Raw genomic sequence first — 24,086 nt, 5'->3', positions numbered from 1 at the left:
ATTCCAGAGCTAAGTTAAGCATCCCGCTAACAATAGAAAATTCAACAGAACAAAGAAACTTCATTACTGTCTTGATGAATCATGAAATATGAGGTGCTGCTGAGTACCTGTGGGTACTCAAAAAGCTCTAACTGAACCTATGAAGTGGTATGGCTGAACCCTTTATTAAAGTCATAAAACAGGAAGCTGAAATTGACTTAACATTAAATTGAGAACAGTGGTGTCTGAAGATTTTTCCAGTTGTTGCTATAAAAATGTAGATATAGAATCCTTCCTGGATTGAAATTTAACATCTACTGGTTGATCAAGGTATCTAAGTCAGAGCTTCATCCATTCAAATTCCAAAAGGTAATCTGAAGCCTGCCTGGATCCTGACTTTGTATTAGCAGAGCTTATTTGTGGGTAGCTGCCAGGGAGGACATACAGACATCTCCTAGAGCTAGGTCTGCAAGGCCAATAAGGAGCTATGAGAATTACCTTTGCTGTCTATCTTACGTCTAATGTAGAAGCGTTTTCCCATCTTTTCCTGAAGCATGTGCAACTCGCTCTGATCTGCAGTTTCACTGACAACTGTGTCCAAAAAACCTGTCCCAAAAGCCCATTCAAATGTTGCTTGAAGTAGGCCAAACCTGAAAATAATGCCTACATCCCAGGAGCATAACAAAAGGAGTTGCCTAACTATGTTGGAACAGAGGAGAAAACAGGCTGCATCTAAATATATTTAGATACTTAAACAGAGAAAGAGATATGGACAAGCAGTTCTTTTGCCTTTTGTAATGTAATGTGATGCGGGTTTCAAAGGAGAAGCTTGGATTGGGGTGACCATTATGGTAGGCATAGTTTGGACATCCAAAGGCACTGTAAGTTCACAGGGGCAGGTGGACTCTCTTTGGCGAGTGTCTGGCCATATGCCCCACGGCCCCTAAAGTAGCTCAGCTCCATTGACTGTTGATCCATAGTCTCAATTGACCATTGTCAAGCTGCAAAAGTCAACTCTATCATTATGTGGATACCCTCAAGGGTGGAGCCTTTAATAGCCTGTTCACTTATGAGCTAAGAAGTGCCTCTTTCTCCACTGGTCACTGTGACTCCAAGTCGGGGTGAAGAATAGTGTAGAGCCATGCTGTCAGAGGTGACAGTCACAGGCTTGCAGCACACAGCAATGCTGACTACAATCAATTTCTCCTCTCTGAGGTCTGGAGGTACTGGGGGACGAGGTGAGGAAAAACTTCAACTGTCACAAAACCGTAAAGGTCGGTGGCCTTCCCTCGGAGTTCACAGGAGAAACATACAGAGAACTGCTTCTGGAGAGACAGAGACAGGAAACTGAGCCTGAGACATTTTTTTCCCACGCTCATACAGAGAGAGCAGAATCAATACTCCAGATTCGTGGATTTGTTGTGCATGAAAACATATCAAAATATTCTTCTTAATCACATCAAATCCTTCTTTTAAATGTGATTTCAGATTCATTTCAAAATGGTCCACCTGGCATAGTAGAAAAATTGGAAATGATTCCAAAATCTGTTGACAATAGGGATAAGGAAAATTTTTCTTACTAGTAAGTGCGTTTGTGTGCACGCGCACACTTGTTATCAATCACAAGAATTCTGAACTCAGGGTCACCTACTTCATATTCTCTTACTTTTTTTTTTTTTTTTTTTTTTTGCAAATGCCTTGAGAATTCTATAGTACTGAAATTTCATGCTGTCAGACAAGCAAGAAAATGCACCTTACCACTAAATCCCTGCTTTAAAAAAAAAATCAACATTCATATTTTCAATCAATTCTCCAAATAAGATTGTGAATTCTTGTGAATTTTAGGGTTTTTTTTTAAATATAAATTTTCAAGCTCTCCTAGTAGACCAAAAGCCCACTATAATATACAGTCTCTACCCCATATATAGCATGATGATTTTGAATCAGAAACTGATTATTTGTTCAAATGATGTAACAATGCAAAAGCATATGAGCAGCAGAAATCCTTGTAAAGCCAGCAATGAACAAACCCTAAAGGTTGAGCATTTGATAAATATCCTAAAATACAGATGCTTCCCTAAACCTATGGAGGTAACTCATCTACAAAAAACCAAAACAAAAACCAAAGCCAATCAACCAAAAATTTCCCATAAACAAGGCTTGGTTTCCTCTGCACTAGAAACTTTAATGACTTGGCTATCCACTTCCAGAGTTGGCCTGATCCCTTCTGTGGCATCTTTATGAGGCAACTCCCTTTTGTTTTTCACTCAATTTCTCTCCCTTTCTCTGATCCTAGTCCCTCTCAGGTGTTGCTCCCCCCTCATTTTTCACCTTAAGACTTCCCTTCTTTTTGCCCTCATTAAAAATTCCTCCCATTCCTCCCTGCATCTAGCTGATGCCTCTTCCCCTTCTCTTGAAAAGATAAAACAGACAGTGGGGAAGCTGGCAAGAGAGAAAGTGATCATCATCAGGAGCAGGAGTTCATGCCTGTGGGTTACTCAGCGGTAGTGAGAGCAGCAACCTCTCGTGACCGGAAGTAAGAACTACAGCAAAAACACAGCTGGGAGTCAAAGGAACTATAATTGGATAGTCTTGTCATACTTAAAAATGGGAGACTGAGGTGAAATCAGAAGAAATACCCCAAACTGATGGAAATACAATCATGTGAGATTATGCATCCCTTCCACCCCAACCATTTAAAAGCTGCTTCTATAGAACTTACTAAGTATAAAGGATGTATTTTGCAAGTTGTAAATAAAATAAACTCAGAACAAAATATAGAAAACACAATATTTGTATCTACTGAATGGATGTTAATTACTTTGCAAACTAAAATAAAAAAGATTAATATAACATACTTCACTGCAGTGATAACAACATTACGCTTTGGTTCATTGTCATAGCTCACGCTTTCAATGCCATAAATTTGAGCTAACTCATGGATGATTCTGCGGTGATCTCTGTTCATGGGTGCATAACAGTGACTCTTTTTTGAATGCTTTCCCTGAATTTAAGAGAAAAATAAATGGCATGTTTATGATTATTTTCATAGACAAGATTACAATATATGATTTATTGTCTATACTTCTCTAACAGTGACAAAGTCAGTTTGCAAGCACAGTGAGAACTATATACTGTTGATGAAAACCATGTGCATACAAAATTCCTATTAATTCACATTATACACACACACACACACACTCACTCTACGTTGGTTTGCACAGCTCTAATTTTTTTTTTATATAGATTCTGAAAATGCATGAGGAGACCATGAATGGTTTGACAAAATCTTTTTTTTTTTTTTTTAAACCATATTCCATATCCCTGCAGGGCTAGAACAACACATTGGAAGATAACTGTAGACTTGGTATTAGATTGGACAATTTTTGTTTATTTTTATTTTGTTTTTTCAATGTATATGCTGTATATAAAGAGGATTTGCCATATCCCTGTTGGTTATATCCCTTTTACAAAATATAGCGACACTGACATCTGATAAAACAATACTGTGTCAACAGGAAATAGACAAATGGATTAGCTTTTAGTTAAAGGTAAACAAAAAATTACCCAGTTGAACAGATGTCTTCTGAAACGTATTATAGTAGCTGTAATTTACAAATGCAAGTGCCTAATTAGCATATAGATTACACATTGAAAAGTGGTGTGCTAAAAGGTAATGGCTTTACAAATGATGTAAAAATTCTTGTCTAAATCGTTAAGTACTAGCAGAGATGCCTGTTTTTCAAATAATGGGCAAAATATTATGATAAATCTGAGGACACAGCCAAAACACTAGTGCAAATCTAGGCAAAATTAATTTGTTAACTGTGTTAATTTTTAGTTAATTACAGTTTTGCACAATCTCCAATTTCTAATAATCTGGGAAGCATTCAAATCAAACTGTTCAATCCACAAATTTCCATTTCTATATAAGATGAGGTAGAGCAATTCCATAGCTAATGAGAATCAAATCTTTGGAAGAGATGTTTAGACAATTATGTTGTAAATATTAACAGTTAAATTCTTAAATCTGTGCACTTTGAACTTTGCCTCTGATATTTAATTAATGGAAAAGACTTCTCAACAGCAATCTTATTTGTCATAGTCTTGTCTTTGCCCATCCTATCCAGAAACAGATATGATGATCAGTAGATGTAGCAACTGGTGGAATCCAGAGATGAGGGAGCATTTGGAGTACTGCTCTACCAAATTCAGAGTCTGCCACAGACAAATTCCACTGACAGTAGCAGATAATATATGTGAAGCAGAAGTGACTATATGGCTGCTTTGCAGAAGGAGAGATACCTTGGCTCTCAAGCCCACAAGATAAATAATTTAGGAAGGATCTGATAAACTGTGGTCAAGGTCTTCCAGAAGCTAAGGTTTTCCAGTTTTAACATACTCTGTCAGGAAGCAGTCTTTTACTCACCAAGAGAAGGCAATCTGCCAAGGCTTGCCTTAGTTACAGTCCTTGAAGCGAAAAACAGAAATGTCTGGATGACAGACCTATAGAACTTTTGTACCCATTTTACTTTAAGGGAATGAAGTTTCCTTTTGAGAAAGTGAATGGCTTGAGGTATAAGGCTCAGAAAAGCGAGGTGAGTTTCTGACCATATGCAAAGGGCTTCTGGAAGGAGATGGGAATGCCTCCTTTTCTGTTCACACACCATTGCTGAACAATTGCTGCAATGCATTAGGACATGGTGGTGGGCTGACAGAGGCTCCCAGACAAGCAGAGTCAGATAGATAATCTATAGCTAAGAATAAGATTATGTCATAGAGATTATGGATTCTGTGATTTACAGACACCTCTGTGACATTTTCTGCTTCAGCCCCAGGGTGGCAGAGCCAGAGCGGTCAGTTGGTGGGGACAGCTCTCAGCATACACAGACAGTAAGTGACCCCCCCACAGCTCCTAGCCACCGGTCCCAGAGCTGTGTGCCACTACCGGAGGCAGAGAACACAGAGCTGTGAGCCTCTGTGGGCGATGTGGAACCTTGGAGCTGTGAGCCACTGCGGGTGGCGGGGAAACCTTAGAGTTCCGAGCCCCCACCCCGCAGCAGGGTTTGGGCTCTCATCCCCCGCCCCTCCCCGGGTTTCAGTCAGCTCCTGTCAGCCTCCCCCACCAATTTTTTTCAGTAAAAGTCACAGACAGGTCACAAGCTTCTGTGAAATTTTGTTTATTGCCTGCAAACTGTTGGTTATTTTTAACTAAAGATAACCATGACAAAAATCTCACCTTACCTATAACTCAAGCACATTGCTGCTACAGTTCCTCAATTTTTTACTGATCCTTTGTCCAGGTGAGATGAAGCAAATTTCCCAAAGGGTGCAAAAACTATAAATAAAAGTTATTAATGGGTAGTACAGATAAGAGGAGGTTACTCACCCTGTGCAGTAACTGACATTCTTTGATATGAGTGTCCCTGTGGGTGCTCAACTTCAGGTCAAGGTGAGTCCCAGCGCCTTCTATCGGAGATTTCTACAGTTGTACCCCTATGGGCTGCGCACGCGCTGTGCCTGCCTCTTGAATAGGATGTGCACAGCCTGGGCTCCTCAGTTCCTTCTCTACAACGGAGTGCGTTATGAATTCCAAAATAGAAGGGAGGAGGGGGGTAGTGGAGCATCTCGAAGAATGTCAGTTACTGCACAGGGTGAGTAACCTCCTCTTCGAGAGAGAGATGTCCCTGTGGATGCTCCACTTCAGGTGACTGAAAAGTAGTATTCATTAGGATGGTTGGGATTTCGGATGAGGCAAGAAGGCTGCTGACAAGACAGCGCCACCCAATCTGGTGTCGGACACTGCAGTGTCGATGAGAGCGTAGTGATTAGCGAAGGTAAGGTTTGATGCTCAGGTAGCTGCCTTGCATATGTCGGACACTGGGACATTACGGAGCAAGGCCGTGGAGGTGGAGAGAGCTCTGGTGGAGTGTGTCCTAATTGATGTAGGAGGTTGTATTTGCCTGAGTTGGTAACAAAGGCGTATGCAGTCAGCAATCCTTTGGGAAAGTCTCTGTGTAGAGATAGCATTTCCCTGTGAGTACTGAGTAGTAGATACAAAAAGTCCGGGGGTTTTCTAAACGGTTTTGTTCTATCCAGGTAAAAGGATAATGCTCTGTGCACATCAAGAGTGTGCACTGTTGTTTCAAAGGTGTTAGCATGATGTTTTGGGAAAAATGTTGGGAGGTGTATAGGTTCATTGAGGTGAAAGGAAGAGTGTATCTTAGGTAAGAACTTTGGATGTGTGCAGAGTGTGACCTTATTGCGGAAGAATGTGGTATACGGAGGGTCCGCCATAAGCCCCCCCCTTTCTCCTACTTGTCTGGCAGACATGATTGCTATGAGGAAGGCGGTCTTCATGAATAAGTGGAGAAGAGAGCAGGTAGCTATCGGTTCAAAGGGTTTATCCATCAGGGCTTTCAGGACTAGGTGTAAATCCCAAGGTGTAGCAGGCGGTTTCACGTCTGGGTATAATGTATGGATGTCTGAAGGGTTAATGTCTAGCTATTCCACCTGGAAGCAGGCGGGGCACACCCTGACTGTTTCCTAGGAGCAATGCACACATTGCTCTATCCAAGGACAAGGGCTAGATATGAACCCTGAGAACTTGATTGTTTGGACAGCAACTGTGGGAGGTTTCTTTAGCCTGGGCTGAAGGCCTGAGAACCAGGATTGTAGTAGATAGAGGATGGTAACTAAGCATATGAATCAACCTCATACATTCCTTTGTGTAGCAGTGTGTAATGCATAGGGGGAGAAATATAATAAAAGGAGAAGGTGGAAGGCAGGGGGGGCAGAACAGCCCATCTCCGCTGACCAGCCTGCTTGCTTGCAAAAAGCTGTGTTCTGTCTCATCACTGAACCGCAACAACTGGCGCCCAAACGTGGGGCCCTCAGCACTCACCTCGCCCGGCAAGGGTTTCAGACGCGTCACTCATCCACTTCGTGGATCCCGGTGAGTATTTTTCATTGTGGTAAGTATGGGAAGCTCCCTCTCTGCTTTGCAAGTGCAACACCGTAATGAGCTGCAGTATTTGCTGCGTAAGGCTCAGCATGACTGCCCGGCTCGAGAACTCACTCTCCTGCTACAGGAGGTGCGTGCCAAGTGCCCGTGGTATCCTGAAGCTGGAAGCCTTAAGCTAGCGGACTGGGAGCGATTGGGCCAGACATTGCACAAAGAGCCTCGGGCACCCGTGTAGGCTTTACATGCCTGGCACCTCTGCCGCGACGTGGTACAGCGTGTCGCCTCGGACAGACCCTCCCTCGCGAGGCTGGTGCTCTCGCCGCCCCCGTCCGCCCCTGCAGCCATCCCCCCTCCTGGCGATGCGACACAGCGTGTCGCCTCGGAAAGGCCCTCTTCAGCACCAACAGAGGAGCTGCCGATCCTGCCACCCCCGTCCGCTCCTGCAGCCATCCCTCCCCCTGCTTCGCCCCCAGTGCCTCTATTACCACCGCCTCCCTGGCCTTCCCCACCGGAGCCGGTGTGTGATTACCCTCCCCCCATGGGGCCCCCCGGAGAGTCATCTGTATCTGCTCAGAAGCTTTCGCTGGTGCAACAAATGGTTCACGCAGCGAAAGCTCGATCAGATCTTACAGCAGAGGAGCTGGCTGATCTGGTCTCCGTTTGCCCGGTGACCTGGCAGAATGATGACCAGGGCAACCCCGTGGGCACCTGGACCACTCTGCCATACTCGGTGGTTAGAGAGGTAAAGAAAGCAATTCGTGAATTTGGCCTGACTAGCACCTTTGTGCGTGGTCTCATTGAAGGGATGGGTGCTGGGTACTCCCTAATCCCTGAGGATTGGAAAACGCTGCTGCGCATGATGTTGTCACCCAGTCAGTATGTTATTTGGCTTAGTGAGTATCGGCAGATGGCAGAACGCCAAGCCCAGGTATATAGAGAGCAAGGTATCATTTATGAGCATTTGGCAGGGGAGGGCCAGTTTGCTACTATTGGGATGCAGTCTCAACTCCCTCCGGCCGTCTTCCCCATTATCTCCACCTGTGCCCAGCATGCTTTCAAGAAGGTCCCGGATTCAGGCAAGCCTACCAAAAGCTTTGTCAGTATCCGTCAGGGTGCCTTAGAGTCCTTTTTGGATTTTACCAACAGATTGCAGGAGGCTATCCTCCGACAGGTGGATAACACTGAGGCAGCTCACGAGCTCCTGTTAAAATTGGCAGTTGAAAATGCAAATGAGGATTGCCGCCGTGCTCTCCAGGCAGCACAAGTCTCTGGTATTTTAGAGCTCTCAGACATGCTGCGGGCGTGCCAGAACATTGGCACACAAGCCCACAAGGCTGGAGTTCTGGCTGCCGCCCTCAGAAAAACTGGGAAGGAGGGGAAGCGCTGTTACCGCTGTGGTAAGGAGGGTCATTTTCAGCGGGAGTGCCGCTCATCTAAGGCACCAGCCCGACCCTCAAAGAAGTGCCCCAAGTGTGGGAAAGGTTATCACTGGGCTAATCAGTGTCGTAGCGGGTCGGGAAACCGCGCGACGGGTCCCCCCCGAACCCAGGGCCAAACGGGGGTGTTTCCTACTCAGGCAATCGCTCCTCTGCCTTGGAATCCGTAGACTCTATGAGGGCAGCGACTGCTGGAAGTGCAGGGCTTGATTTGATCATGCAGGAGGACACTGACTTTCAGCTGCCAGGGGAGGTCTGTGCCATACCTACACAGGTGACGGGACCTCTCCCTGCCGGCTTTGTAGGTCTTGTTCTCCCTCGCTCACATGCTGGGAAACAGGGCTTTTTTGTCATTCCAGGGGTCATTGATGCTGATTACACTGGCATTATTAAGGTTCAGGTGTGGACTCATCTTCCACAGTCGCTCCCACGTGGACGGTCAATTGCACAATTGATTTTAGTCCCCTATCAGGTGCCAGCTGCCGAGGATCGAACTCGGGGTGGAGGAGGCTTTGGATCGACGTTGTCTCACTCGCCGTCTCACAGCGCGTCTTCTCCACTTGTTGCTCTGACAATGTCAGTCCGCCCCTCAAAACCTTGCTAGATAAACAATTAAAACAAGGGGAGCTGCATCTCCGAACCTTAGGAGACATTCAACAACAGATGTATATTCTTTTGTTTACTTTAAATAATTTAACACTGAATGCAGATCAGCAGACCCCTGCGGATCGGCATTTTCACAAATCTGAGGTACTGGAAAGACCGCGTGTCTTTTACCGTCAGCTGCCCGATCCACAGTGGCTGGGCCCAGCACCTCTAATTACTTGGGGTCGGGGATATGCTGCTGTGTCTCTCCCTGCAGGACCGTTGTGGGTTCCAGCCCGGTGCGTGCGACCAGCACTTAAACAACATGGCATGGCACCAGGGGCTGTCGAATCCCATACCAGAGTTTCAGCTGACCTTGGAGGAGACCGCGTTGCCCCCCGAGTCGACAATGGCGGGACGGAAACGGAGGAGGCGTAGCGTCCCAAGCCAGCCCGTGACATGGGGAGCAGTAAAAGCATTGGTCGCCACGGCTCAACGAAAACTGGCAGCAGATCAGCAGCCAGAAACTCCTAAGACTTTGTTTGTGGCGATTCTCGCCCAAATCACTGCTAATTCTGTGATGATTGTGTGCCTTTTGTGCCTGCTATTTTCTGTAGGGGTTGGCTCGGAAGCGCCTCCCCCGTTACAAGCCCGAAGGAGAATAAGATACTGCTCTTTGCTTATGCTAATCTTTTCTCCCAGTATTTTAGCATGGCTAATTGGGGCCCGGCCAACTATACTCTGCCTCGCACGGCTATATTCCTTCACACACCGTACCCGGCCGGGGCTCACAATGTCACCTGTGCGCGTGTAGTTAACTGCACTAGTACAAAGGTGCCATTGGGCTGTCAAAAAATTTCTCAATCCCTTTTAAATTGTTCCCATGCTGTTAATGTTTCATATAATTATGGCCATATCATCCTACCATCAGGATGGGTTTTTACTTGTGGTTCATGTACCTTTAATAATATTCCTGCAAATTTAAGTGATGGCACCCTTTGCTGTCTTAGTAGAATGATACTTATATTGCCTTTTGCTGGTCACAATTGTAGTAAAAGAAGTGTACCCCTTTTAGATGATTATATTGCAGATGTTAAGCTTTTGGTTATTTTGTGTTTGTAATCATTGGGCTTATTTTTTGTTGTTGCTGTGTACAACGTATTCCTTCCTTGTTAAGACTTTGTAAAATTTTGCCCTGGAAAGCTCCCCAGGTTATGTCCTTGTCTGTCTGGGAGTTAAATAGCATGATAAAACAAATTGGCGGCTACCATGAGATGGCCAACTATCTATAAACAAAAAAGGGGAGATGAAGGGTTAATGTCTAGCTATTCCACCTGGAAGCAGGCGGGGCACACCCTGACTGTTTCCTAGGAGCAATGCACACATTGCTCTATCCAAGGACAAGGGCTAGATATGAACCCTGAGAACTTGATTGTTTGGACAGCAACTGTGGGAGGTTTCTTTAGCCTGGGCTGAAGGCCTGAGAACCAGGATTGTAGTAGATAGAGGATGGTAACTAAGCATATGAATCAACCTCATACATTCCTTTGTGTAGCAGTGTGTAATGCATAGGGGGAGAAATATAATAAAAGGAGAAGGTGGAAGGCAGGGGGGGCAGAACAGCCCATCTCCGCTGACCAGCCTGCTTGCTTGCAAAAAGCTGTGTTCTGTCTCATCACTGAACCGCAACAGATGTCCTTCAGGAACCTTTTGGTGACTGGATAGGCAAAGACCGTAATGTTGTCAATCTTATGATGGAAGGCGATGACTGCTGCGAGGTGGACCTTGAGTGAGCTTGTAGAGAGGCCAGATGTTTTAAGGTGTGTCATAAATATAAAGGGAAGGGTAAACCCCTTTAAAATCCCTCCTGGCCAGAGGAAAACTCCTCTCACCTGTAAAGGGTTAAGAAGCTAAAGGTAACCTCGCTGGCACCTGACCAAAATGACCAATGAGGAGACAAGATACTTTCAAAAGCTGGGAGGAGGGAGAGAAACAAACGGTCTCTGTCTGTCTATATGCTGCTTTTGTCGGGGATAGACCAGGAATGGAGTCTTAGAACTTTTAGTAAGTAATCTAGCTAGGTATGTGTTAGATTATGATTTCTTTAAATGGCTGAGAAAAGAATTGTGCTGAATAGAATAACTATTTCTGTCTGTGTATCTTTTTTGTAACTTAAGGTTTTGCCTAGAGGGATTCTCTATGTTTTGAATCTAATTACCCTGTAAGGTATCTACCATCCTGATTTTACAGAGGGGATTTCTTTACTTCTATTTACTCCTATTTCTATTAAAAGTCTTCTTGTAAGAAAACTGAATGCTTTTTCATTGCTCTCAGATCCAGGAGTTTGGGTCTGTGGTCATCTATGCAAATTGGTGAGGCTTTTTATCCAACATTTCCCAGGAAAGGGGGGGGTGCAAGTGTTGGGAGGATTGTTCATTGTTCTTAAGATCCAAGGGTCTGGGTCTGTAGTCAGCTAGGCAAATTGGTGAGGCTTTTTACCAAACCTTGTCCAGGAAGTGGGGTGCAAGGTTTTGGGAAGTATTTGGGGGGAAAGATGTTTCCAAACAGCTCTTCCCCAGTAACCAGTATTTGTTTGGTGGTGGTAGCGGCCAAACCAAGGACAAAGGGTGGAATATTTTGTACCTTGGGGAAGTTTTGATCTAAGCTGGTAAAGATAGGCTTAGGAGGTTTTCATGCAGGTCCCCACATCTGTACCCTAGCGTTCAGAGTGGGGGAGGAACCTTGACAAGGTGTAACAGGCAATCCAGTATCAGTGGGAGTGAAGCAGAAGCTGGAGAGGTCTGTTTGTCAGTGCACCAAGATGTGAACCGTTTCCATTTATGCAGGTAGATAGTGCATGTGTTGTGTGTTCTGCTGTGTAGCAACACAGTGCGTGCTTGGTCCGAACATGTTAACTCCGCATTACAGAACCATTGATTAGCAAGGCCCTCAGATGTAGAGGTTGTATGTCGGGGGTGAAATAGTTGTCCCCGCTGTTGTGACAGGAGGTTGCTGAGTGGGGGAAGGATGAGAGGCTTGATCAACATGCGCAGGATAAATGGGTACCACGGTTGTCTGGGCCATGCTGGGGCTATGAGAATGATGTTGGTTATGTCTGTTTGTATCTTCTGAATTACTTTGTGAAATAGAGGCATTGGTGGGAACACATATGAGAGTTCAGTTCATGGGAGCATAAAGGCGTCCCCCCGTGAGCGTTTCCCCAGGCCTGCTCTGGAGCAGAATGTCAGGCATTTTTTGTTTGTTGCTGTGGCAAATAGATCCAGTTGGGGATAACCCTAGGTCTGGAAAATGTTGGAAAGAACGGTGTCATTGAGTTCCCACTCGTGTTGTATGGGGAACGATCGGCTGAGCTTGTCTTTGGTGGTATTCTGAGAACTTGGCAGGTATGAGGCGGAGATATGGATATTGTGTTAAAGGCACCAGTTCCAAAGTTTTACCGCCTCTGTGCAGAGGGAGTGTGACTGGGCTCCCCCGTCTGTTGACATAAAACATGCACGTGATGTTGTCAGTCATGATTCGAATTCTGTGGTTTTGGATGATGGGAAGGAAATGGAGACAGGCATTGCGTACGGCTCAGAGCTCTAGCAAATTTATGTGAAGCTTCATTTCCGAAGTGGCCAAGAGACCCTGAGTGGTGAGGTGGCCGATGTGTGCTCCCCATCCTGTGAGGGATGCATCTGTGGCGATGGTAATCGAAGGGGGATCTTGTCGGAATGGAATCCCAGTGCAGAAGCTGATGGGAGAGGTCCACCACAGAAGTCAGTCCTTGACTTTCTGGGGCATTATTATTAACTTGCTTCGCCTGTGCTTGTTTGGTTTGTATACAATGGCTAGCCAACCCTGAAGGCATCGCATGTAAAGGCCAGCATTTGCGATCAAAGATGTGCAAGCGGCCATATGTCCTAAGAGCTTTAGGGAGTCTCAGACTGTAGTCTGTGGGCTGGCACATATCTGGGTAATAAGGTTGCCCATTATGTGGAATCTGTCCTGGGGGAGAGATTCAAAACCGATGGTGGAACTGAGGTGGGCACCGATTAAGTCAATTTGTTGGGTAGGCTGTAAGGTAGATTTGTTTTTGTTTATTTGCAGGCCCAAGGTGTAGAAGCAGTGAAGGGCTGCAAGAGTTGCGTGGTTCGCTTCTGAGTGGGAGACTTGAGGAGACAGTCATCCAGGTAAGGAAATATGAGGATTCCATTTTTTTCTGAGATGTGCTATTATAACTGCGACCACCTTGGAGAAGACATGTGGTGTGGTGGAGAGACCAAATGGGAGGACTCTGTGTTGGTAGTGTTGTGCTCCCACAGCAAACCTGAGGAAACGTTGATGGGAAGGGTGGACAGAGACATGGAAATACGTGCCTGGGAGATCAAGGGTTGAAAACCAATCTCCTTGCTCTAGCGTCGGAATTATCATTGGGAGAGTAACCATCCGGATTTCTGTTTCTTGACGAACTTGTTCAAACGTCAAAGATCGAGGATAGGGCACCAACCATCATTTTTCTTTTCCGTGAAGAAGTAGGGGTAATAAAACCCTTTCCCTCTGTGTTGAAGGGGTACCTCCTCTATTGCTCCGAGATGTATGAGGTGTTGTACGTCCTGACAGAGCAATTGTTCATGAGAGGGGTCCCTGAAGAGGGATGGGGTTGGAGGGTGGATGGGAGGTAACGAGAGAAAGGGGATGGCATAACCCAATCTGATAATTTCCGTACTTATGGTTTTCCAGTTGGCCAGGAACGGCTGCAAACGGTGTCCAAAGAAATGGTTGATTGGAGTTGGCACTGGAGAGGGTGCGAGTTTTTTTATACCCTCGACCAAGACTTCAAATTTGTTTATTTGGGTTAGGAGGGTGGGTCGCCGTTGATTGTGGAGGGTGACATCGTTGGTTCCTGGGCCTATGTCGTTGTTGTTGCGTATCATATTGACTTAAAGGTGGATGTCGTGCAAAGGTATGGTAATGTGGTCGTTGGTATGGCTGATATCTATATGGTCTCCTCTTTGAGGCAGGTGGTTGGATGTCTAAGGATCGGAGTGTGGCACGTGAGTCCTTCATGGAGTGAAGGACCTCATTAGTCATAGAGGCGAAGAGCTTGTCTCCATCAAAGGGGAGATCTTCGACCGTATACTGTATCTCCTTCGGAAAGGAGGAAGAAACAAACCATGATGCCCACTGCATGATGATGGCCGTGGATCTGGCGGCTGCGTCCGGAGCATTGAGGGCGGCTTGAAGAGCTGTGTGGGAGATCAATTGGCCCTCGGACACCACTGCTTTAAATAGTTGTCATTTATCCTCTGACACATCAATAAATTGCATTACCCGAGCATAATTTTTGTGTTCATATTTTGCTAAGAGCACCGCATAATTCGCTACTCTAAACTGCAAAGTGAAAGAAGAATACACTTTTGTGGCCGAATGAGTTCAGTCTCTTGTTATCTTTGTCCGATGGGTTGGATCGGAAGTGTTGGTATTTGTTTTTCTGATTGGCCGCATTGACCAGTAGCGAATTAGGTGAGGGATGCGTGAATAGAAATTCAGAACCCTTAGATGGGGGGGAGGGATAGCTCAGTAGTTTGAGCATTGGCCTGCTAAACCCATGGTTGTGAGTTCAATCCTTGAGGGGGCCATTTAGGGATCTGGGGCAAAAATTGGGGATTGGTCCCGCTTTGAGCAGGGGGTTGGACTAGATGACCTCCTGAGGTCCCTTCCAATCCTGATATTCTATGATTCTATGAAATATTTGCGGTCCAGTCTCTTGCTAGTGAGTGTTATTGTGACTGGGGTCTGCCAAATAGTTTTAGCAGGTTTCATAATGGCCCTATTAATTGGTAGGGCTATTTTGGAGGAGGTCATAGCTTGCAGCATGTCGGTCAGCTCATGGTGTGTTTCAGGTACCTCCTCCTCCAGGGTAATCTTGAGCTCTTCTGCCACTCTCTGAAACAACTCTTGAAAGTGAGCGAGCTCATCAGTAGTGGGAGGTGGTGGGGGAACTGTGGCATCTTGTGGTGTTATTGCTGGAGAGGAAGTGTGCGGGGTAGTGTCCTCTGTAGGGGTGGTGGCCTTTTCAGGTATTATCTGGGTTTCAGTGTAAGCCGGCAGTGGGGAGTATCTGACAGCTTTCCTCCGGGCAGCCCGCGGAACACCTGAGTGTGGTGTGGTGTAGGTCCATGGACCCCAGTGTGGCCATTTCCTCAGGTGGGAGGCATAGGTGGTCCCATCCAGGGATTGCCATACTAGTGTGGATAGCCTTGAGGATATGGACATCATGCTGTAGTGCATCTCCCACTTGTAGGTAACTGAATCTGGGGAGAGTATTGAGAGGAAAACATCTGGTCATCGTATTCCTCTTCCTCCCACACTTCATTGGAGGGGCTTGAAGGTAGGGTGCTAAAGGTCTCAGTAATAAACTGGTGCTGAGAAGAGGAGACTCAGGAGCATGGGACACCCTTAACTCCTCTGGCTGTAAAAACTGCGGTGGAGCTGATGGAGGCAGAGTCTGCTGGGGCATCTGCTGATGCCGGGGGTGCAGGTTGGCTCTGCGGAGTAGGTGCCCCTGTGGTAGGCACTGCAATAAACGCTGGAGACCTCAGGGGGCTCGGTGCCGAGAGCAGTGGCTGCAAAAGCAGTGCGCAAGATCAAAGGACGGTGCCGCAGCTGCCACTTGTATTGTTGGCACCGTAGCAGCTCTCGGCACTGTACTGAGAGAGGTGGCTGAGGGAGAGCTGAAAGAGGTGGGCAACTGAAAGCCCCAAGTCTTGGCACCTTGTAGAGGGGCAGCCGACTCACAGTCGGTGCCTGAGGTGCTTGCAACGTGAAAGGTGCTGAACTGTGGAGCAGGAGTTACCGGTTTTAACTTTTCCCCTGCGGAATGACTCCTGAGGGAGAGGAAGCTGGCTGTTTTTTTTGCTTTTGCTTTGCCTCTGGAGGGTGTCACAGAGGTTTGCTGGCCAGGGTCAGAAGCAGGTCTGAGGGAGTTTTCCTGGAACAGCATTTTAAGCCTGAGCTCCCTGTTCTTGCGGGTCCGCGCTTTCAATTTGCTGCAGTGGATGCCTTTTTGGGGTACATGAGACTCCCCCAAACAGTGTACACACTGTGAATGCCCATCTGAGATGGGGATGGCATCCTTACAGGAGGCGCATCTCTTGAAGCCTGGGGAGCCAGGCATGTCCATAACGGCAGAGTTTTTTTTTCCCACCAAAAATAAATGTAACAGGTAATGCAACTTTTCTAAATAGTAACTCTAATGATTAAAAACTATCTAACTAAACAGAGAAACAAACTAGCTAGCTAATCTCAAAGAGCACTGCTGAACTCCATCTCTAGCCAGGGATGGTAGAGAAGGAACTGAGGAGTCCGGGCTGTGCACGCGCTATTCAAACACTGACAGCTTGAGAGGCAGGCACAGCGTGTGCGCAGCCCGCAGGGGTACTACTGTAGAAATCTCCGATCGAAGGTGCTGGGACACACCTTGACCTGAAGTGGAGCATCCACAGGGACACTTCTTGAAGAACACCAAGATCTGGACAAATGGAAATATAAAAGGTATGTATCCTTCTGAGCAAAGGAAACCACCTCGTGCATGGCCTGAAGGATGGACCTGAGAGTTTTCACATGAAACCTCTCTTTCCAGACTCTCAGACTGAGAAGGCACAAATATAGAATTCTTCCATGCATTTATACTGTGAAGTATCAGGAATAAAATCCCCATGCCAGCCAAAAAGGAAAAACTACAAAAATACCTTCTTTTGGCCAGCATTGTACTGGCTACAGTAAGGAATTTTATCACTTTTACTAAAATTTGCAGAGGACACAAAGAATGTTGGAGTGGTAGGGGAAGTCATTTGGAGTAATCTGGATATTTTGGCAAGGTGGGCCCATTCAAACAAAATGCATTTTAATATACTCAAATGCAAGTTCATACATTTAGGAACAAAATGCAGGTCATAAAGAATGGGATATACAGTGACTCTCAGAAGGATTTAGAGGTTATAGTGGACAGACAAAATGGAACAGGAACTGCTAGTGCAATGCTGTGGCTGAAAGGACTAATGTGATCCTTGGATGTGTAAACATGGGATTAATAAGGAAAAGTAAGGAGGTGTATATAGTATTGGTGAGACTGATACTGGAATACAGCATTCATTTCTGATGTCCACATTTTAAAAAGGATGTAGAAAAATTGGCTAGGGTACAGAAAAGAGCCACAAAAATGATTTGAGGGCTTAAAAGAATCCCTTACAAGAGACTTAAAGAGTTCTTACCATTTAGCAAAAAGAAAAGGAGTACTTGTGGCACCTTAGAGACTAACCAATTTATTTGAGCATGAGCTTTCGTGAGCTACAGCTCACTTCATCGGATGCATACCGTGGAAACTGCAGCAGACTTTATATACACACAGAGAATATGAAACAATACCTCCTCCCAGCCCACTGTCCTGCTGGTAATAGCTTATCTAAAGTGATCATCAGGTTGGGCCATTTCCAGCACAAATCCAGGTTTTCTCACCCTCCACCCCCCCACACAAATTCACTCTCCTGCTGGTGATAGCCCATCCAAAGTGACAACTCTTTACACAATGTGCATGATAATCAAGTTGGGCCATTTCCTGCACAAATCCAGGTTCTCTCACCCCCTCACCCCCCTCCCAAAAACCAGGTAATAGCTTATCTAAAGTGATCATCAGGTTGGGCCATTTCCAGCACAAATCCAGGTTTTCTCACCCTCCACCCCCCCACACAAATTCACTCTCCTGCTGGTGATAGCCCATCCTATCCTGAATTTGTGTGGGGGGCTGGGGGGTGAGAAAACCTGGATTTGTGCTGGAAATGGCCCAACCTGATGATCACTTTAGATAAGCTATTACCAGCAGGACAGTGGGCTGGGAGGAGGTATTGTTTCATATTCTCTGTGTGTATATAAAGTCTGCTGCAGTTTCCACGGTATGCATCCGATGAAGTGAGCTGTAGCTCACGAAATCTCATGCTCAAATAAATTGGTTAGTCTCTAAGGTGCCACAAGTACTCCTTTTCTTTTTGCGAATACAGACTAACACGGCTGTTACTCTGAAACTTACCATTTAGCTTATCCAAAAGGTGGACAAGAAGTGACTTGATTATAGTGTAGAAATATCTTCATGGGGAGAAAATACCAGATACTAAAGAGTTATTAAAGCTGGCAGAGAAAGGAATAACAAGAGCCAATGGCTGGAACATAAAGCCAGACAAATTCAAATGAGAAATCAGGCACGTTTATTTATTTATTTAAAACAAAAACAAAAACAGAGAAGGGGATTAACTATTGGAACAAATTATTAAGGAAAGATATCTTCAGATCAGGTCTGAGTGTCTTTTTGAAAGATATTCTTTGGCCCAGTCGGTACTGAGAAACTTTGAGGGGCAAAGTCCTGAAAGAAATTTAATGAAATATCCTAGGGAAATCCCCTTCTGTGGCAGGCACAAAAGATGAATGCAAGGAAGAAATGCTACAGTGGCACAGCTGCATCCATGCCACTGTAGGGTTGTAGTGTAGACACTTACTACAGAAGGGGCTCTTCAATAACTCCACCTTACCAAGAGGCAGTAGCTAGATTGGTGGAAGAATTCTCTCAATAACCTAGCAGTGTCTACACTGGGGCTTAGGTTGGCTTAAATGCATCACAAGGGGTGTGTGTGTGTGTGTGAAATTTTTCACAGTCCTGAAAGAGGTAGTTAAGATGACCTACCTTTGTAGTGTAGATCAGGCCTTAAGTGCTCTATTTAAATCCTCGAATAGTTTTAATCCCCTAAGGGCCAAATCAGTTTAGACTTCGAACCCTCCACAGCCTCTCAGGGCTTGGCTACACTTACATTTTATAGCACTCTAACTTGCTGGCTCAGGGGTGTGAAAAATCACCCTCCTGAGTGCAGCAAGTCAGAGCGCTTTAAAGTGCTAATGTAAACAGGCTCGGAGCTAATTCCCTCGTGGAGATGGATTACTAGGAGTGCTGGGAGAACTTGCATGCGACCACATTCACAGTTCAAAGTGCTGCCATGGGAGCGCTCCTGCGACAGCGCTTTGAAGTTTCCAGTGTAGCCATGCCCTCAGTCTTATATGTCTACAACCCACTGTATAAAGACTGTCTGGGTGTCATCAAAGACATAACATACAAGTAGGAAGTGTTATAGGTGGCAATCAAACAAGATGCCAGACCTTCATGATTAGATCTTAAGGAAATTGGATAAAAGCTGAAACCCTCTACCTGTAGTGTCCTGGAAATGAGAACTGCATGGATGGTGAATGAGTGGAGGGATGAAGGAGGTCCAGAGACCAATACTGGCAGGGCCAAGCAGGGGCCACAAGGAGAACTATCCCCTGATCCCAGCAGATTTTGCAGAGGATCTGGGGGAGTAGGGGAATGGGCGGGAAGGCATAAAGGAGCTGGTCAGTCTTGGGAATGAGAAGGGCATTTCCCTGCAAACTGGGACTGAGGGCTCCCCTGGAGCAGAAGAGTAGAAGTTTATGGTTGGTTGCTGTGGCGAAGAGGTTCCAGTGAGGCGTGCCCCACTCATGAAAGATGTAGCGTAGCATAGGATCGTGGAGTTCCCACTCGTGATTCACATGGAAGGAGTGACTGAGCTGGTCTGTGAGGGAGTTGCTTGTGCCCGGAAGGTGTACGGCGTGGAGGGTGATGTGCTGGAGGCACCAATTCCAAAGGAGGATAGTCTCCACATAGAGGCAGAGGGATCGGGCTCTGCCCTGCTTGTTGACATATACGACCACCACCATGTTGTGGGACAACACTTGGACAGGGAGGTGGCAGAAACGAACTGCAAGCACAGTTCGAGGACACTGATTGCATCCTTGCCTCGCGGTGTGACCAGAGGCCATTGGCCGTCCAAGTGGGCTCCCCAGCCCACCAGTGAGGCATCGGTGGTGAGAGTAGTGTGGGACATGGGTGGTGCGAAAGGAATACCTGCGAGGACTGCGGACGGATTGCACCACCAGGTCAGGGAGGCAAGGATGGAGGGAGGGATGAGTGTCCGTCTGTGGGTTGTAGACTGAGCAGAGACACAGTTGGAGGCAGCGCATATGCAAGCAAGCGAATGGCATGACCGCGGTGTAGGCAGCCATGTGGCCCAGGAGAGAGAGGCACAGGCAGACATGCGTGCTTGGCCGATGGCACAGGCGTGCGATGAGAGCGCTCAGGGCTGCAAAGCGGTCCAGAGGGAGAAAGGCTCAGCTGAGTCCAGACATGAGCCAATAAAGGTGAAGGTGCACATGGGGACAAGCACCAATTTGTTTTTGTTGATACAGATGCCCAAGTAGTCCAGGAGGGCACAGGGGGTCCGGATGCTGTTGAGGAGAGTGGTGTGCGAGAGTGCAACTAGAAGACAGTTGACAAGGTAGGGAAAGGGGGAGGGCCCTAGTCAATGCATATAAGGTGCCACAGCTGTGAAGACTTTTGTGATGATGTCGGGGAGCAGTGGCAATCTTGAAGGGGAGGACCCAAAACTAATAATGGGAGGCGCCCACCATGAAATGTAAAAATATGCGATGGGCAGGATGGATGTCTACATGAACGTAGGCGTATTTCATATCAAGAGCTGCAAAGCAGGAGCCACAGGGAAGGCATGGGAGGATAATGGGGAGTGTGACCATATGAAAATGGAAGTTACAAATGAATTTGTTCAGAGAGCGGAGATCCAGGATGGGGCAGAGGCCACCCCCTTTCTTTGGTATGAGGAGATAGGGAGAGTGAAGGGACTCATCAGTTTTATCATTGAAGAGTTTTTGATTGTTGAATGGGAGGCCCTCAAGTGTGGTTTGGACCTCCTTTGGGAATCCACTGGACTGTAGCCGGGAGTCAAGCCGGAAGCCAGGGAGTGGGAGGCGGTATCAGCAGCATCGACCGTGGTCTGAAGGGCCACCTTGGCGACTAATTTGCCCTTTTCCATAAGGTGTTGAAAATCTTGCTTTTAATTAGGGGGCAGGAAAGCTTGAAAGTCTGCAATTTGTGTGTAGGAAAGGAAGTTGTATTTTGCCAGAATGGCCTGGTAACTGGCAATGCGGAACTGAAGGCCCACGGAGGAACAGACTTTATGGCCAATAAGGTCAAGCTTGTTCACCGCCTGGTTCAGGAGGGTGGAATGCAGATGTTGTTGGCGGGCATGTTCTGTGGCCACCTGAACCACCCAGGAGTTTGGAGGAGGGCGGGAGAACAAGAAGTCTGTCCCCTTTGCTGGGACAAAGTACCTGCACTCAGCTCATTTTGGAGTAGGGGTGGAGAAGGCAGGGGTGTGCCAAACAATTTGTGCTAGTTGGAGAATGACATAGTGTATGGGCAAGGTGGTGGGGGAGAGTCCAGGGGGCTGCAAAATGTCTACGAACTGATCGTGGGGGTCTTGGACATCTTCCAAAGGGAGGTTAAGGGACGTTGCCATATGGTGGAGAAGGTTCTGGTATTGAACATGGTCATCTAGAGGTGAGTGCAGGTGGAATGATGACATCATCACGTGATGAAGAAGCCCCAGTTGGGACTGAGAGAGCCAATGGTGCTGGCAATACTGGTGGTATGGAGGGCACTGGAAGAGTTTGAAGCTCTGTAGGGATCCTCCTAGACAGAGGGTGGGTCCACAGAAGGCAAAGATGGGAGGTGGCGTGGGCGTGAGGAGAGGCCACGGCGGCAGTATGGGTCCCAGGCGGACCAGTAGGCAAGGCATAAGGGTTGCCTGGCATGGGCATCCCTGTGGATAGGTGAGCCATGGTTCAGCTTTTGGGTCATAGTGAGGCAGACAGGGCCGGCAGTGGGGATCTGGGCTGTTGGAATGAGCTGGCGAGAAGGCTGGGTCCTGTTCTGAGGACCAGTCTGACACCAAAGATGGATCTGGTAGAGGCAGGGCTTAATTAATACCTGTAAACAGATTTAAAGCTTATCTCAGTAGAGAAACCATAAAAAACCTGGCTTCCTGTGTGTGGGTGGGGAAACTGAGGGACACTGCCTCATGGCTTTAATGGCTGGATGCCAAGAGAACTATAACACAAACTGCCTTTGAGCTAATCAATGACTAACCGTCTTTCAGTAAACTAAGAGGGGAGGTGTGACACTTGGGGGGACATCCAGAACCTCCATATTCATCCTTGTAAAATGACTGCATGGTATCCAATGCAAAATTTGTCGTGTTGGGTATCTTTGGAAGGCTCATGATGCACTGAGCATTGTTGTTATAGTAAGGTTATAGGTTATAATTTCATGAATGTAGTTATGAGGTTGAAAATGTATCCTCATGGCTTAAAATAAGCCCAGGCAAAAAATTCTCCAAGAGCTGAGATGCAGTTCACACCTCATCAGGGCATGTATGGGACAAACCCAGCCCAGCCTCACAGGAACAAAGGATGCTGGCCTAGACAGCAACAAAAGAATCTGGGAGACTCTCAAGGGAGTCACCCTCCTTCCTTTGGTCAGTTTGGAACTGCAATGAGGTAATGCTCACCTGACTCTGAAGGGTGGGGTGGAGGGGCCAAAGCCAAGAGGGAAGAAGGAAAATGATAAAAGGGAGAGACGTTTGCCATGCTCTTCCTCTCTCTTCTACCTACATCTACAGACACCACATCAAGCTACTGAAGCACTGATCAAAGGGGAGAGCCTGGCTGAAGAGCAACCAGCCAGCCTGTGGTGAGAAGCATCTAAGTTTGTAAGGGCACTGAAGGTGTTGAGATCAGCTTAGAATGCATTTTGCTTTTATTTCATTTGATCAAATCTGACCCATTATGTTTTGACTTATAATCACTTAAAATCTATTTGTTTATTCTACCTGAAGCAGTGCATTTGGTTTGAAGCGTGACAGAGACTCCCCTTGGGATAATAAGCCTGGTGCATATCAATTTCTTTGTTAAATTGACAAACTCATATAAGCTTGCAGCGTCCAGCAGGCATAACTGGATACTGGAAGACGGAGGTTCCTAGGGCTGTGTCTGGGACCAATGGTATTGGCTAGTGTCATTCGCTTGCAAGTAACTGGGATGAGTTTACAGGCCAGAGGCTGTGCGTGAACAGCTCAGGAGTGGGGGTTCTCACAGCTGAGCAGGGTAAGGCTGGCTCCCAGAGTCAAGGATTGGAGTGACCTAGCAGATCACTGGTCCAGACAACACCAGAGGGGAACATCACAGGGAGGTTGAGGTTGGATATTAGGAAAACCTATTTCACTAGGAGGGTGGTGAAGCATTGGAATGGGTTACTTAGAGAGGTGGTGGAATCTCCATCCTTAGAGGTTTTTAAGGCCTGGCTTGACAAAGCCCTGGCTGGGATGATTTATTTGGAGTTGGTCCATTGAGCAGGGGGTTGGACTAGATGACCTCCTGAGGTCTCTTCCAACCCTAATCTTCAATGATTCCAAGGCCAGAACGGACCATTGTAATCATCTAGTCTGATCTCAGGCCATAGAACCTCCCCAAAATAATCCCTAGCTTTTAGAAAATAATTCCTAACTTTTAGAAACACATCCAGTCTTGATTTAAATATTATCAGGGATGCGGAATGCACCACGAAGCTTGGTAAATTGTTCCAATGGTTACTTACTTTCACTGTTAAGAATTCACACCTTATTTTTAGTCAGAATTTTTCCATAGCTCCAACCATTTTATCGTGTTATATCCTTCTCTGATAGATTGATAAGATGGGTGAACTAGAGTGCCTCGTGTTAAAGGAGGATATTGATATAACAGGCATCACAGAAACCTGGTGGAGTGAGGACAATCAATGGGACACAATCATTCTGGGATACAAAATATATCGGAAGGACAGAACAGGGCATGCCGGGGTGGAGGAGGTGGCACTATATGTGACAGAAAATGTAGAATCAAATGAAATAAAAATCTTAAATGAATCCACATGTTCCATAAAATCTCTATGGATAGTAATTCCACGCTCTAATAAGAATATAACAGTAGGGATCTATTATCGACCACCTGACCAGGACAGTGATAGTGATAATGAAATGCAAAGGGAGATTAGAGAGGCTATCAAAATAAAACTCAATAATAGTGGGGGATTTCAATTATCCCCATATTGACTGGGTACATATCACCTCAGGACGAAATGCAGAGACAAAATTTCTCAATACTTTAAATGA

The 24,086-nt window shown here is 46.3% G+C and overlaps 1 protein-coding gene across 2 annotated transcripts in view; it reads right to left on the bottom strand.

The window, feature by feature from the left end:
* Positions 1-24,086, bottom strand: part of NFX1 (nuclear transcription factor, X-box binding 1) — a 238,250-nt gene that overhangs the window by 9,392 nt on the left and 204,772 nt on the right. For both annotated transcript variants that reach the window (XM_073332429.2, XM_073332430.2), the window contains one exon: positions 2,838-2,983. In XM_073332429.2, the coding sequence (XP_073188530.1) occupies positions 2,838-2,983 (146 nt within the window). The remainder of the gene's footprint in view (positions 1-2,837; positions 2,984-24,086) is intronic.

This window comes from Lepidochelys kempii, chromosome 2, assembly GCF_965140285.1.
Source record: "Lepidochelys kempii isolate rLepKem1 chromosome 2, rLepKem1.hap1, whole genome shotgun sequence".
Classification (NCBI taxonomy): Eukaryota; Metazoa; Chordata; order Testudines; family Cheloniidae; genus Lepidochelys; species Lepidochelys kempii.
Note: the sequence above shows the minus strand (reverse complement) of the source record. Positions and strands in the feature narration are given on the sequence as shown.